Here is a 15,212-nt window from a genome sequence, read left to right as displayed (position 1 = left end):
GGTGAGAGGCTTCAGCTTTTCGGAGGACTAAATCTCCAACTTGAAAGGAGCGAGGGCGGACCTTTGAGTTATATGCCTTGGCCATGCGTGATTTATACATCTGTTGCCGGATGTATGCGACTTCACGTAATTCATCTACGAGGTCGAGGCTTCCCCGCATAGCCTCCTCATTAGCTGTTGGATCATAGTTGGTGATTCGCCAAGATGGTTCTCCGATTTCGACGGGTGCGATAGCCTCTGTTCCGAAAGCTAGATTGAAGGGCGATTCTCCGGTTGCTGCTCGTGGGGTTGTGCGATACGCCCATAGCGCGTTAGGCAATTCGTCCACCCACTTCCCTTTGGCACTTCCAAGCCTTGTCTTAAGGTGTTGGAGTATAGTGCGATTCGTGACCTCCGTCTGGCCGTTAGCTTGTGGATTTGCTACGGATGTGAAGAACTGCTTGATGTCTAGGCCGAGGCACCAATTTTTTACTTTGTCACCGCAGAATTGGGTCCCATTATCCGAGATGATGGAACGTGGGATTCCGAAGCGGCACACGATGTTTTTCCATTGAAATTGGATAACTTCTTCTTCTCGGATGCGTGCTAAAGGTTCAGCCTCCACCCATTTGGTGAAGTAGTCCACTGCTACAATGAGGTATTTGCGTCCTCCTGTGGCGGGTGGGAATGGTCCAACTAGATCCATCCCCCATTGGGCGAAAGGGATGGGACTGTCAATTGGTTGCATTAACGCCGCCGGCATGTGCGTGATATTGGCATGCTCTTGACAGGGCTTACACCTCCGGACTAATCTTTTCGCATCTTCATGCATCGTTGGCCAATAGTAGCCCTGCCTCAGTAGTTTGAGAGCTATGGTTCTCCCGCTCAAGTGATTGCCGCAGATGCCTTCGTGTACTTCTCTAAGTGCATAATCTGTTGTGGTTGGGTCGAGGCACTTGAGGTAGGGGAATGAGAACCCTCGTTTGTACAACTCTTCTCCCACTATGACGAATCGCGCGGCTCTCGTTTTTAATTTTCGTGCTTCGGTGGGATCTGTTGGAAGTTCTCCTTTTTTGAGATACTTCAGGATTGGAGTGAACCAGCATGGTTCATCCTCCTCGGTGTATTGTACTTCAGTGGGTGAAGTTATCTCCGGCTGAGGTGATGTGAGGAGCGTCACCTTCCGACTTCCGATGCTAGCCATGGAGCTTCCTAGTCTAGCTAACTTGTCAGCGTGGACGTTATTGGAGCGAGGTACTTGTCTTATCTCGTAGCTCTCGAATTTAGATAAGAGAGTGTGCGCGAGAGCTAAGTATTTCGCCATGGTGTCTTCTTTAGCCTCGTAGGTTCCGCGTATTTGGTTGACGACGAGTTGAGAGTCGCTTTGGATTAGGAGCTTGCGCGCTCCAGCTGCTAAGGCGAGGCGGATTCCCGCTATTAGTGCTTCGTATTCAGCTACGTTGTTTGAGGCTGTGAATTCGAATCGTTGAGCATATTCGAATTCATCTCCGTCGGGGTTCGTTAGGACGATACCCGCTCCACCTCCTGTGGCAGTGGAAGATCCATCGACGCTGATGGACCAAGTTGGAAGAGAGGTGCTTTCTTCTACTGAGGTCATTTCGACTAGAAAATCTGCCAGTACTTGCGCTTTGATAGCCGGGCGGGGTTTGAATTCGACCCCGTATTCGCTTAGCTCTATCGCCCATTTCGCTAATCGCCCGGATGTTTCAGGACTCCTTAGTATTTGCTTCAGAGGATAATTGGTGAGAACCACCACTTGATGCGACTGGAAGTAAGGTCGAAGCTTCCGAGCTGCGTTGATGAGGGCCAGAGCGAGTTTCTCCATGTTGGTGTAGCGTTGCTCGGCTCCTTGGAGGGCGCGACTTATGTAGTATATGGGTTGGTGGCCTTTTCCTCCATCTCGGATGAGGACTGCGATGATGGCATTTGCTGAGGTAGCTAAGTACAGTAGGAGGGTGTCTCCGGGGTGAGGTTTTGTGAGCAGGGGTGGGGATGCTAGGTACGACTTTAGCTCAACGAACGCTCTTTGACATGCTTCATCCCACTCAAATTTCTTTCCTCCCCTTAAAATTTTGAAGAAGGGGAGGGCTTTGTCCGCTGATCGAGAAATGAATCTATTCAAAGATGCCAAACAACCGTTAAGCTGTTGGACTTTCTTGATAGATGTTGGTGGAGGCATGGAGGTAATTGCTTCGATTTTTGCGGGATTAGCTTCGATTCCCCGCTGTGAAATCATGTATCCCAAAAATTTACCACCTCGAACTCCGAACGAGCATTTGAGGGGGTTGAGTTTCATTTTCTATCTTCGCAGGGTAGCGAAGCACTGATCCAGATTGATTAGGTGGTCTGAGGTTTTGACACTTTTGACGAGCATGTCGTCGATGTACACCTCCATATTTTTACCGATCTGATCTGCGAACACTGTGTTCACTAGACGTTGGTATGTGGCTCCTGCATTTTTTAATCCGAAGGGCATGACTTGATAGCAGTAGATGCCTTGGTCAGTGATGAAACTAGCCCTCTCTTGATCCTCTGGCGCAAGTAAGATCTGGTTACATCCTTGGTATGCATCGAGGAAGCTGAGGAGCTCACACCCCGAGGTCGAATCGATGAGCTGATCGATTCTGGATAGAGGAAATGGGTCCTTGGGACAAGCTTTGTTGAGGTCAGTGAAATCCACGCATAACCTCCACTTTCCCCCGGGTTTGGGAACGAGTACCACGTTCGACAACCATTCAGGATATTGAACTGGTCGTATATGACCCGCGTCTAGAAGTTTCGCCACTTCTGCCTTGATGTGCTTGTTGCGTTCGGGTCCAAATGTTCGTTTTCTTTGTTTGATCGGCTTTAACCTTTTGTCGACGTTAAGCCGATGTAGAGCTACATGAGGGGGGATGCCCGACAAATCTTGAGCTTTCCAGGCGAACACATCTCCATTGTGTCGCAAGAATTTGATTAATTGCTTCTCCATTTCAGGATCTAAATCGGATCCGATGCGTAGGAGTTTGGAGCCATCTTCAGGGGTGAGCTCTATGAACTTAAGCTCTTCGACAGCTGCCAGCTTGATGCTATCGTCTGGTACACTGATGAGGATTTCTTTATTGTCCTCAATGATCGCATTGACCCACTTCCGTTTGTCGGATTTTTGGGTGTCGTCTCCCCTTCCGGGTGGTTTAGGCTTCTTGGAGGGTTCTCGTAGGGCCCTTGCATAGCACTCTCGGGCGAGACGTCTGTCTCCAAGTATCTCTCCCATTCCATAGGGAGTAGGGAATTTCCACTTCTGATGGTAGGAGGAAGGTACGGACTTGAATGTATGGATGGCTGGCCTTCCTAAGATGATGTTGTAGGGAGATGGCTTGTCGACGATGAGGAATTTGATCAGCTTGCTGATTCGACAAGGGTCTTCCCCTAAAGAGACGGGTAGCTCTACCTTTCCCATGGATAAAATGCCTTCCCCTGTGAATCCTTTCAGGGGTGTGGAGACGGGATTAAACCGGGCATTATCTATGCCCAGCTGCTTAAAAGCGTGGAGGTACATGATGTCAGCTGAGCTTCCACCGTCTACTAATATCTTCTTGACCAAGAAGTTGGCCACCGTTGTTGTTACTACCAATGCATCGACATGGTCTCCATCTGGACCTTCGAGGTCGGAGGAGTTGAAGACTATGCTGTGATCAGGTCTTCGTATTTGATATATGCGTTCGGATGGAGAAGCGCGTTCTTGATTCATGCGCGCTGATCGAGCGAGTGTGCGTCTTGCATTCTGTGAATCGCCCCCCGCCGGTCCTCCGGAGATGAAGGAGATGATTCCCCGGGTAGGCTGGTTGTCATTGTTATCTAGGTCACGCCGGTGACCCCCATCTTCTCGTCTTTGTTGTTGATCTCGATTGTTATCTCGGCGTGGAGGATCATCACGGCGTTTATTTCGCGGCTTATCGATGTATTCGCCTAAATGGCCCTGTTTGATCAGTCTCTCAATCGCCATTTTGAGTTGTGCACACTCTTCCGTAGTATGCCCTCTGTCCTTATGGAATCGGCAATAACGATCCGATTTTTCTCGCTTTGCGTTTGGCTGCATAGGACGTGGAGGTTCTGCTAAACCTTTCTGCTCTATCACGTGAAGGATTTCCGTGAGGTGAGCGTTTAGCGGAGTGAACCTATTGTAGGAGGAAGAGGGTTGGCCTTGAGGTGGTAGTGGTGGACGTCGATCATCGCGCCTCCTATTGTCCTGACGGTCATCTTCCCTTTTTCTTTTAGGAGGAGCATGGGTAGAGGCTTCCTCTATCCGGACGTATTTTTCGGCTCGATTCAGCAACTTCTCTAAGTTGCCTGGGGTCTTCCGGCGATAGATTCTTTGAATCTACCAGGTTTCAAGTTCTGCTGCATAATCCCGGAAAGCATGTCTTGCCCCACACTGGGGACTTCGTGGACGGCCTCTACGAAACGCTTAATGTAGTTGCGGAGCGTTTCGTTATCTTTCTGTACTACAGAGAAAAGATGAGCTGGGGTCTTGGCATATTGTTTGTTGATGGCGAATTGGTTGGTGAATCGGGTCGACAACCGAGCGAAATAGACCCTATGGGTAGAGAGTTGAACCAATTCATTGCCCTCTTGGAAAGAGTGGTACGGAACATTTTGCACATCGCAGCATCCGTCGGGCCATATAAATCCGCCATGGCACTGAATTTCTCTATATGTTCCTGTGGGTCGGTGGTCCCTTCAAATTGAGGTAACCCCGAGATCTTTACTCCCTGAGGTAATACCTCGTTGAGAATGTCTACGGTGAAGGGACTGCGTCTTGTTGGGAGAGGCATTCTTTCACCCATTTGATTATTTGGTTGGGAGAAAGGGTTTTGGCGAGACATTCGGCTGTTTACCTCGCCTTCTCCCTCACTAAAGAGAGGGACTCTCGGTGGTGATGCGTTCCCTCGAAGGGGTGAGCGCCGATGTTGTTGTCTGGGTTGTGCTCCTCTGTGATTAGTAGATAGCTGCACTCGGGACCGTGGATCCGACGTAGAGGAGGAGACGCTTATTTGATTCTGGATTGGCGGTGGAGCCACAGGTGGTACTATAGGTGGAGTTTGCGCTGGTATCACATTGGGAGCGTTTGCTCCCATCGTGGCGATATATTGAGTTACGGCCTCCATGGCGGCGCGAGTAGAAGCTTCCGCTATCATGCGTTGGAGCGCGTCCTCGGTTATTTGAACCGTTCGAGGAGCAGGGAGTGGTGGATTGGCGAGTGGTGGGTCCCGAGGAGGGATCACCTGAAAATCGCGAGGTGGATCTGTAGCACGCGTAGGAGCTGGCTCCGTAGCACGTGGAGGAAGTTGTTCCGCGGCGCGTGGAGGAGGTGGTATGCCCGATCCTCCACGGACGGGAAGGTTATTAGCCGTGTCATTTTCTCTCCGAGCTGACGCCTCAGGAGGATCTTGTTGGCTACGTGATCTGGTTTGCATCGTTCCCACAGACGGCGCCAAAATGATGAAGCTAAAATATAGCTCACCTAAGGTAGTATAGGAAACGAGCTGGGAGAGCAAAGCTGATCAGTAGCTAGTCAACTCGATGTTCCTGAGGTCCCTACAAAATGAGCACACGTGAGTTAAGCCGGGGGTTGATCCGGCGGAAACCCTCCGACGCTCAAGTCAGATGTACGGATCGTAGCGAGAGTAGAGAGAATAAAACTCGAGGTGAATTGTCAATAATGAGAACGTACCTTTACAAATGAGTCAAATACCTATTTATATCTCGGTAATTGGGTTGGGCTTACTTTGTTGGGCCCAAGCCTTACTTTGAAGGTATTTGGGCTTTCGTGTAATGGGCTTGATTAGTAGATATATTTGAGGGCCCATTGGGCCGGCCCATTTAGGTATATCATTAAGTTCAAACTTTAAACTAAATAAATTTGTCCTTATTACATATATATATATATATATCCATACTTAGCTACTTTTTTTTCTTGTTTTTATTTTTAAGAATATTTCCAAAAGAAAGAAAAGGTTTTTGGCAAAACATATTTATTTTAAGAATATATGAACTAAAATTTAAAAAAAATAAAATAACTCATTTATAATTTTTTTAATAAAGCCTTAAATATATAATATGATTCCAAATTGCAAAAGAGTTGAACCCCAAAAGTAGCAATTAAGCAGTTAACAACAAGCCATCATCACACCTAATCCCAGCCGTCCAAAAGCGCGGGAAAACTACTAATCAGCTAAAAAAAACCTCTTTATTTAGTTAATTAATCAGTTGAAAAAACTGAACCTGTAACAAGAAAATGGCACACAGCAGAATCCGTGATATATAAAGCTGCTAATCAAACAAGATTACTGAATTTTATCATTTCGTCCTCACAATTATTGAATTTTATCATTTCGTCCTCAAAATGGCACCAAAAAAGAAGGCTGAAGCGGCCCCCGCCGCCGTCAGGGTTACCCGGAGCGCCACCAAATCAGGCGCCGCTGAGCTCTGCAAAAAAGTTGACAACCCGCAACCGCGGAAGAGAAAGGCGCCGGAAGCCGCCTCTAACGCCTCCGCCTCCGCCGGAAACTCAGATCAACGCAAGAAAAAGAAGGCCAAAACCACCACTTCCGCCTCCCCTTCTGCCGCCGGGAACTCTGAAAAGGGCAAGAAAAAGATGGCCAAAACCACCCCCACCACCGGCGGCGCCGCCTCCTCTTCTGCCGGAGCCAAAACCGTGATAATCGAGCACTGCAAGGAGTCGAAATCATTCAAGACAAAGGCTAAACAAGTCAAGAAAGGGCTGGAGAAAGAAATTCCTGGAGTCAACGTAGTGGTCAACCCCGATCCGCCAAGGAAGGGTTTCTTCGAGATTCGCGATGAAGACGGAGAGGTTTATCTGAGCCTGAATGATATGAAGAATGCACTCAACGCACTCGATGCCGACGAGCTCGTCTCCGACATTGTCGGAAAGATCAGATGATTTCATTGGATATATTTTCGAGGTTTCTTGATAATCGATCTCTTTTGGTAGTGTTTGGTTTTCTTGATTGCTTTTTCGTTTAACAGGGAATTACGGTTCGGGATTATTCGTACGTCAATCTTGTGCAGCTAGCAGCTTTTTAGTTTTGTTGATTTACGGTTTAGGATATACTCGAAAGTCGAAACCAGCTTATTAGTGTTTTCTCGATCTAGTTCAGGGATTTCTTTTAGTTTTGTCGATCTTACGTCGTTGTTCTTTTTGTGGCAAGAATCGATGTAATCCTTGGATATAACGATAAAAAGTTTTGTCGAACATTTGTTACTGATCCAGTTAGCAAAGATTTGATTAATTCGTATTCGTTCTATTAATTGCTAGTTCATAATACGTCGTCTTTAAACGTATCATTCTTTTGGATAACGCCTCCCTATAGTTGCATTAGTTAAAAATTATCAATCCTTATTTTTGCGATGCTCCTTAATCTCATCGTAAGCAGCTTAAACCGTACAAGGCAATGGTGATTTTATTGCTGATAAGAATTCATTTTCTCCTCAATTCGACAGTAGCTCTCTCTCTCTCTCTCTCTCTCTCTCTCTCTCTCTCTCTCTCTCTCTCTCTCTCAATGAAGTGTGCATTATTGATAAAATTTATATCAAGCTAATGTGTTGTTTGCTGTGCAAGCTTGATGAAATAGTAAAGTCATCAATAAGAAATTGTTATGGTATCCAATGTGTGCCATTTTTCATTTCAATGGTTTAAGCTACCAAAATTTTCAATATGTCACTAAATTTAGAAAGTATAATTAAATAATTATCAAGTTCCTAACGACATTTACATTAGACCAAGACGAGCTTTCGAATTCAGCCGATTTTGTTTCGAAAAATTTCGATTTAGGGAACAATTCTGAGATTTTCTTTTTCGAAGCAACTTCTCAACTTCTTGATTATTAGACATTGAATTCTAAGAGTAGGCATTTGAAATTATTGTTAGTAGTCCAACAATTGTATGATGAAAATATCCACTATTAAAAAATGTATATTGAATAAATTTTGCAAAATATAAAGAATTGATGTTCCACCTGTGTAAGTTAAAAAAAAAAAAAAAATGAAGTTTGAAAAGAATGACTAGTTTTGGACGGTTCCCAGTGTTGACCCGTGAACCAGAACCGACGGGTTGAACTAAATTCATTTTTTTTAAAAGACAAGATCGTCAACCATTTGAAATCGACGGTCGAGATCTGTTGATCATTGGTTGCCTGGCAACTTCTAGTAGTTTAATATACTGTAATTTTACCTTCATTAAACGTAGCGGTAATCAAGTGACACATATATTTGCCTTCTTATGCCTAATAATATTTTTCTCTTTCTAAAAGAAAAATGTAAACAAAAGCCTCAGATATCTTAGAAAATATCTTAAATCATGTTACCCATTTATACATGGATATTAATAATTTGAATAAAATTTGAAAGTGATAAATAAAGAAGAATAAATTTAAATTAAGAACCAATGTGGTCACCAATTAAATTTTATGACCATCATTTTCTTACAAAGTATAATGGTTGAAATCGAACAATCAAATTTAATGTGAAGACACCTTGCTGCACAATAAATTATTACATTCAATGCCCATAACTATATTTAATTATTACTACCAATACCTCTACAATTGTCACTCATGCCCCCTGTCAAGACAACGAGACGACTTTCGTGAATATTATAATAAAGTACAACTTTGATAAATTAATAAATTCTTGTAAATAATAATTTATTCCAACCCCAATTTCGTGAATACATACTAAATTATTAGTTCAATAATTTAATATTTCACTAAATTAATAGAATTTTGCTGTAAAGTAAAATTAGAGAAAATTATATATTTCATTGTTTCAAAATGGTTACTCAATTCACATGAGCAGTGGAGATTGTGCTAAGGGTGGAGATGAGGGAATTTTTAAATTCATCGAATTTAATTTAATTCATTAATTTTTTTTTTTTGGAATAACCTTTTCATTTTGATTTTCCATTTTTTCTTCTTCGATTTTTTGATTTTCTTTATTCATCGGATTAATATATGAATGTCGGGATATCCCGGTTTTTCTTCTGATTTTAATTTCCAAATAATATTTAAGAAAATTTTGAATTGTGATATCTAAAATTATATCTACCAAATTTTTTTGATCAAAATCAAAATTACTTTATACCTATCAAAAAAAAAAAAAAGACTCCATATTTCCTCACTAGTCCGAAAGATTATAATAATTTTGGATAAATTACGGCCACCCTCTGAAGTATGTTAAATTCTGAAAAAACCCTTCATATTTGGGTAATTACAATCACCTATCAACTATGAATCTTCTTACACGTTCACCTTTTCGGTGTCAAATTTAGTGGAATCTTCTACAATATATAGAATATTTTCCAGTTTGTACCCGTTTTACCCATTCGATCTCCACATTTTAAAACAAGATGATCATAAGGTGTATCTCTTTGGATTATATTATAAATATCAAATTGCAGTGCATCAGAAACTGCATTTTTGCACAAAATAAATAAGAGAACATTACATGGAATCTAGAAGATTATATTGAGTTTGACACCATAAATGTGCATGTAAGAAGATTCATAGTTGAGAGGGGTGTCTGTAGTTACCCAAATAGAAGGTTTTTTTTTCATAATTAGACTTTATCTCAGCGTTAACCGTAATTTACCGTAAAACGAAAACACACAAAAAAAAACCGAGGGCATTTTGGTCATTAGATATGATATGCTGCACCAAGTTGATTTATGGTTGCCATATATATTAATACACCTTCCCACCTCTGACAGTGCCAGCATTTCTGATTTGTGAAAATAATATTAACTCTCAAATTGAATCAAACCTCTCATTTCATTCATCATCTTCAACTCATAAAATACCTGCAATTCTTTTTTTTCCATAGATATTTTATTATACATACATAGATACATACATACATACATGAGAAACTTTCATTCTCCCAGAAATGCCCTTGTGCTGATAATAATGCTCATCGCTCTGTGCAGCCACCTCTCCATTTGCCGCCAAATCCTGCAGTTAGATCAAGATCAAGAACAAGAACAAGAAAAAGAACCCTCACGATTTAATAATTCGATATGGTATTTTCCTTTACCATCTCTGAATCACGAATCGAGAAACGAAGAGGAAAACGAATCGAATCGTTTCACGGTGTCGCATCACAAGACTCCGGGTGGGCCGAATCCTCTCCACAATTGATATCATATAAGTCTTTTTTTTTTTTTTTTTTTTAATTTTTGCAGCCATAATTAGAGAGTGTGCATGTGTACATGTATTGCAATTTAGTACCTTATGCTATATCAAATTTGTGAAAAACTCTCTGTGTTATTAACATTAGCAAAAAACACCCCTTACATTGCATATTTTTCAGCACACATCCCCTAAGTAGTGAGTTTTTAGGGGGGCAATTTGCTATAAAAAAGATATATTGAATCATAAGGGGAATTTTGCTAATAAAACAAGGGTGTTGAATGCAATAATTGTCATGAATGTCTTATCATAATTGGTTAATATTTTATTTATTGGTTGTAAAATTGCAAAGCAAATTGAGTTGTATTAGTTACTACTTCCGTTCCATATTATATGTCGTTTTTTGTTGTTGCATATATATTAAGAAACTCGATAAATATTAATAAATTACATGAAAACAATATAATAAATATTAAAATTATACAGTTGTCATTAATTAATTTTCAAGTATGGGGTAAAATTGAGGAAAATTTCAATTAATGATTTCTTGAAATTCTAAAGTGATAAATAATTTGGGATAAAAAATACTCCCAAATGACAAATAATTTATTAATTCTACAAAGGGATGAAAATGAATTAATAAATATCTTCATTTTTTCTTATTATATCATCTTTCAACCAATTAATGCTATCTATTATACAAATGATAATTAAATAGATGGAAACCATGTGTAGAACTAGATCTATATATAGTTAATCAGTTAATTGTTGAACTAAAAATATTTCTACTGGACCAAAGACATCACTATCATGTGCACTTGTTGTCAGGGGCGACTCCACCTAAGAGTTAGGGTGGACTAGAGCTCCCCTCACTTTTAATTTTTTTTCCTTTATATATATATTTAGCCCACAAAATTATAATATTTAAGACAACTTATTTATAGTTCAGTTATTTAAGCTCACGTATTCAAAGTTCCGTTTATGACTGATTTGCCCTTTATCTTCTATTTTTTTTACTTGGTTCTCGTTCTTTGGAAGAAGAAAAAAAATTGTTCTCTCGCATAGTGGCACTAATAGCGATCTACAACTGTTGCTTGCCGGAAATTGCCCAACGGAGGATTATAAGTTCAATTTGACGTCGTCACAATCATCTTCATTTCCAGATTGAATATCAATTATAAGTCGATTGTGTAATTTTGATAATTGACCTGATATTCCTATTTCTTGAATTTTCATAGCAATTTAGCTTCCGCGATTCGCTTTGTTATTATCTTCTGAATGTAGAGGAAAAAACAAAATTCATACTAAATTTTCATCTTTGATTTTTTTTTCGTAGCAAATTTCTTTTTGGGGACGCCGCCTGCCCCCGAACCCCATATATATTCAAGCCTACTCCCGACAAAAAATCCTGGCATCGCCACTCGCTGTTTGTTGTACTTATTATATATACAATGAATCGGTTCTTGTATTACAATAGATGCATAAAGTTAGGTAGACAGTTGAAAATTATATGAAACATGAAATGATACTTTCCCACCCTAGCTAGCTATTTATCCCTCATACATAGTAGATATAACCTAGTAAATTAGGTATATATACATATTATATATATGATTAAATTATGCATTTGATTCAAATAATAGTCCATACTATACACACAAGAAAGCCATGCATAAATGATCTTTAATCTGTGTTTGCTCACTGTTACATTATTGACATATTAGCTACAGGAAAATAAAAACATGAGCCCATGCTCTGTCTAACTATATAAGAAGCTTTCTTTTAGCCAATTTTAGAAACAAAATATATTTTTTTAAATCCCCAAAATTGCCCTTAAATTCACAAGACTTTAATTAATTACAACCCTCGCTGAATTTTCTTAGTACACTTCGAGTGGTTACGGATTTTCTTGTAGATCAAAAAATATTTCCAGAAAGCGAAAAATCATTCATAATACACCCTAAAGAATATTCTCATGTTCTCAGTAGTATTCATTTTCGTGATGGAAAGTGTCGGGTTATACATTTTTATTTACTTCCACCATTTAATCGTTTACGATCCAATTATTTAAAAATATCAAATGGGGTTAGGGATGACAATGTGAAGGGTATTGCAATCGATCATCGACCCTCTCCAGTTCTAAAATTCCTCATCTCCGTTCTAGTTAAAATTTGAGTACCCCCGAAACCCGCACCAACTAATTTTTTTTTTTTGATATATTTATTTATTTTTATAAAAAATGTAATCTACTATAATTTAAACACTTACTTCAATAAACAAGCATGCAAAATGAATATTTAAGGCCAAAATTTTGCTATTTGTGAAGGCTAATCTCATATCATAATTATGAGCTTCAAATCCAAGAATGAACAAGAATAGGCCCAAGCCCATCAAAGCACGGTTCACAACTAAAGAAGAGGGGGGGCTTGGATTCCGCGACGTGCGTTCTTTCAATATGGCCTTGCTTGCCAAGCAAGCTTGGCGAATTGTTACTAAACCGGAACTTTTACTGGCCAAGATAATGAAAGTGAGATATTTTCCCAGTGGTTCATTTTTCACGGCAAACATGGGTTTTCGGCCATCGGCGATGTGGAGGAGTATTTTGGCAGTCCAACCTCATCTCCAAAGTGGCCTGAGAATTAGAATTGGAAACGGACAAGATAAGACAATTTGGGGTGACCCGTGGATTGTGGATGATTGCAATTTTAAGGTTCTCACGAAGCGACCTATCAACACGCCATTTCCGAATCGAGTTGCTGATATTGTTGACCCATTGACTAGCAAAATGGAACGTGGCTCTAATTGGTGAAGTCTTCTGGCCAATTGATAAACAGAGAATTCTTGCTGTCCCGATTGGTACCATGCACGCACAAGATCGGTTCGTTTGGCATTTCTGTCCAAATGGTCAATTTTCGGTCAAATCATGTTACCGTAATATTCTTGCCCGACCAAGACAGCTGAACCAGAGGGAAGGAAACGCTAATCTCACAGGTTCTAGCGGTGAACCGAAGATGGATTGGAAAAAAAATATGGAATTTACCTCTTCCGCCAAAAATTCGGATTTTCTTATGGAGAGCTTGCCTTGACATTATTCCAACGAACGTTGAGCTTTTCCGCAGGAAGATTCTTTCATCGCCTTTTTGTACTAGGTGCAACAAATGTGAAACGCTATCCCATATTATTCATGATTGTTGCGGAATGAAAGAACTGTGGCAGTCGGCGCCGTTTGGTAATCTAAACCAAGTTGAACAACCAAATTTCAGAATGTGACTGCAATATCTCATGCACTCGTTGGATAAGGATCTAGTACGGTGGGCGATTATTGTGATGTGGAAAATCTGGGATAATCGGAATAAATATCTGCACAATGAACCAATGATGAACGCTGAAGAAATCGTCAGGTGGAGTAAGTCGTACCTTGATGCATATAGCCATGCGCAATTCCAACAGCCTTCGACCGCAAGGGAGGACCACCCATCAAAGTGGAAACCCCCATCGCCGGACCTCATCAAAATTAATGTTGACGCCGCTTTCCCTTCGGACCAAGATTACTATGTGACGTCTATGGTAGCGCGCGACCATAATGGCAAGTGCATTAGGTGGAGAAGAGAGTTGCATCCTGGGAGACCGCCACCAGCCGTTGGGGAAGCTCACGCAGCCCTTCTTGCAATACGTCTTGCGATTGAACTTGGGTGGCAGTCAATCATTATTGAGAGCGATTGTCTTCATATTACGGAGTCTCTTAAAGAAGGTGTGGCCACTTCAGCTCCTTACGGTATTTTTATTGAGGATTGTCCTACTGTTTTACCACTTTTTCAATGCTGCATTTTCTCGTTTGTCAAACGTACCGATAACTTCTTGGCTAATGCCATTGCAAAAACTACTGGCCTTAATTGTAATGAAGGTTATCTCCTTCCGTTGAACTTGGCTATATTTGCCTAATAATAAAATTGGCTTCTTATCAAAAAAAAAAAAAAAAGAAAAACAGTTTTATTTTTCTCAACAAATTAAGATATTATTTTTCTAGTTATTACGGGTCGGGCAAAAACACATATTAAATTAATTAGACCTCAATTATTTAACCAAATTTGATTTTTGAGTTATCGTATGTATAAAAAAATAGTCTTATATATGCTACACCTGATTAAATATATTGAACGGTTTTCACATTTTATTACATACATTGACATACACACATGACGTGTGTCAAATATTTGTAAATTTACGACACATGTATAATAAGATATAACCCGATTAACTTCATAGGATCTATTTGATGTATAACCGAATTTAACTTAATAATCGATCATTTAGTGGCAAAGCTAGATTTAATGTCACGGCATGGGTCAAATACAACACTTAAAATTTTCCTAAGGGACTGACTGACGATACTATAATACTCGAAAATGAACAAAATCTCTATATAAATAATAAATTATTCACTATAATCAATTAACTAAGTTTTTGAATAAACAAAAAATAAATATTGACAAATACGTCCTGTATTTCAACTACATATGTCTCTTTAGAGTTTTCGTATTATATATCACTTTAGGTTCAAATAATGCATTAAGTGCAATTTTCCCATTTATTCAAACTTTGTCAAACATTAATTCTCTCTTATGACCTCATTTAATGACATCGTTTTCTTTTTTATATATTTGTTTTCCTAAGATAAAATCATATTTAATATGTAAAAAAATTAATCGACAAATATCATATAACGAAAGTAATGTTTAATTTAGGCCCCAATTCCCAACTAGTAAATGTCGACCAAATCCCCAATATAAAGATTTCAAAGCACTAATTTAGATTGAAACAACTTTATGCAAACTTTCTTCATTTTAAAATTCATTGGCATTTACTCAACTTTTAACTCTATCCAAATAATTAGTCCTTTCGAAAAAAAAAATTTAACAAAAAAAATTCTATTGTATCGATCTCTCACCATTTTTTATCGAAAGAATACCAATGGAGTTCTAAACGAATTCCCAAAAAATCTAGGATATTTATTTATGTAGATCTTTA

At 39.9% G+C, this 15,212-nt stretch overlaps 2 protein-coding genes across 2 annotated transcripts; both read left to right on the top strand.

The window, feature by feature from the left end:
• The first annotated feature begins 6,254 nt into the window (after positions 1-6,254).
• Positions 6,255-7,292, top strand: LOC105956883 (uncharacterized). The gene has a single exon (XM_012980792.2). The coding sequence runs from the start codon at positions 6,386-6,388 to the stop codon at positions 6,941-6,943; it is 558 nt and encodes a 185-aa protein (XP_012836246.2). The 5' UTR covers positions 6,255-6,385; the 3' UTR covers positions 6,944-7,292.
• A 6,267-nt stretch (positions 7,293-13,559) lies between these two features.
• LOC148770751 (uncharacterized) lies at positions 13,560-14,126 on the top strand. Its single transcript, XM_088818040.1, has one exon. The coding sequence runs from the start codon at positions 13,560-13,562 to the stop codon at positions 14,124-14,126; it is 567 nt and encodes a 188-aa protein (XP_088674166.1).
• The last annotated feature ends 1,086 nt before the right edge of the window (positions 14,127-15,212 follow it).

This window comes from Erythranthe guttata, chromosome 5, assembly GCF_056151865.1.
Source record: "Erythranthe guttata isolate IM_541 chromosome 5, IM_541, whole genome shotgun sequence".
Lineage (NCBI taxonomy): Eukaryota > Viridiplantae > Streptophyta > Magnoliopsida > Lamiales > Phrymaceae > Erythranthe > Erythranthe guttata.
Note: the sequence above shows the minus strand (reverse complement) of the source record. Positions and strands in the feature narration are given on the sequence as shown.

Coding starts and splice junctions, on each gene's coding strand:
- LOC105956883 (XM_012980792.2), top strand. CDS start 6,386: ATGGCACCAAAAAAGAAGGCTGAAGCGGCCCCCGCCGCCGTCAGGGTT.
- LOC148770751 (XM_088818040.1), top strand. CDS start 13,560: ATGATGAACGCTGAAGAAATCGTCAGGTGGAGTAAGTCGTACCTTGAT.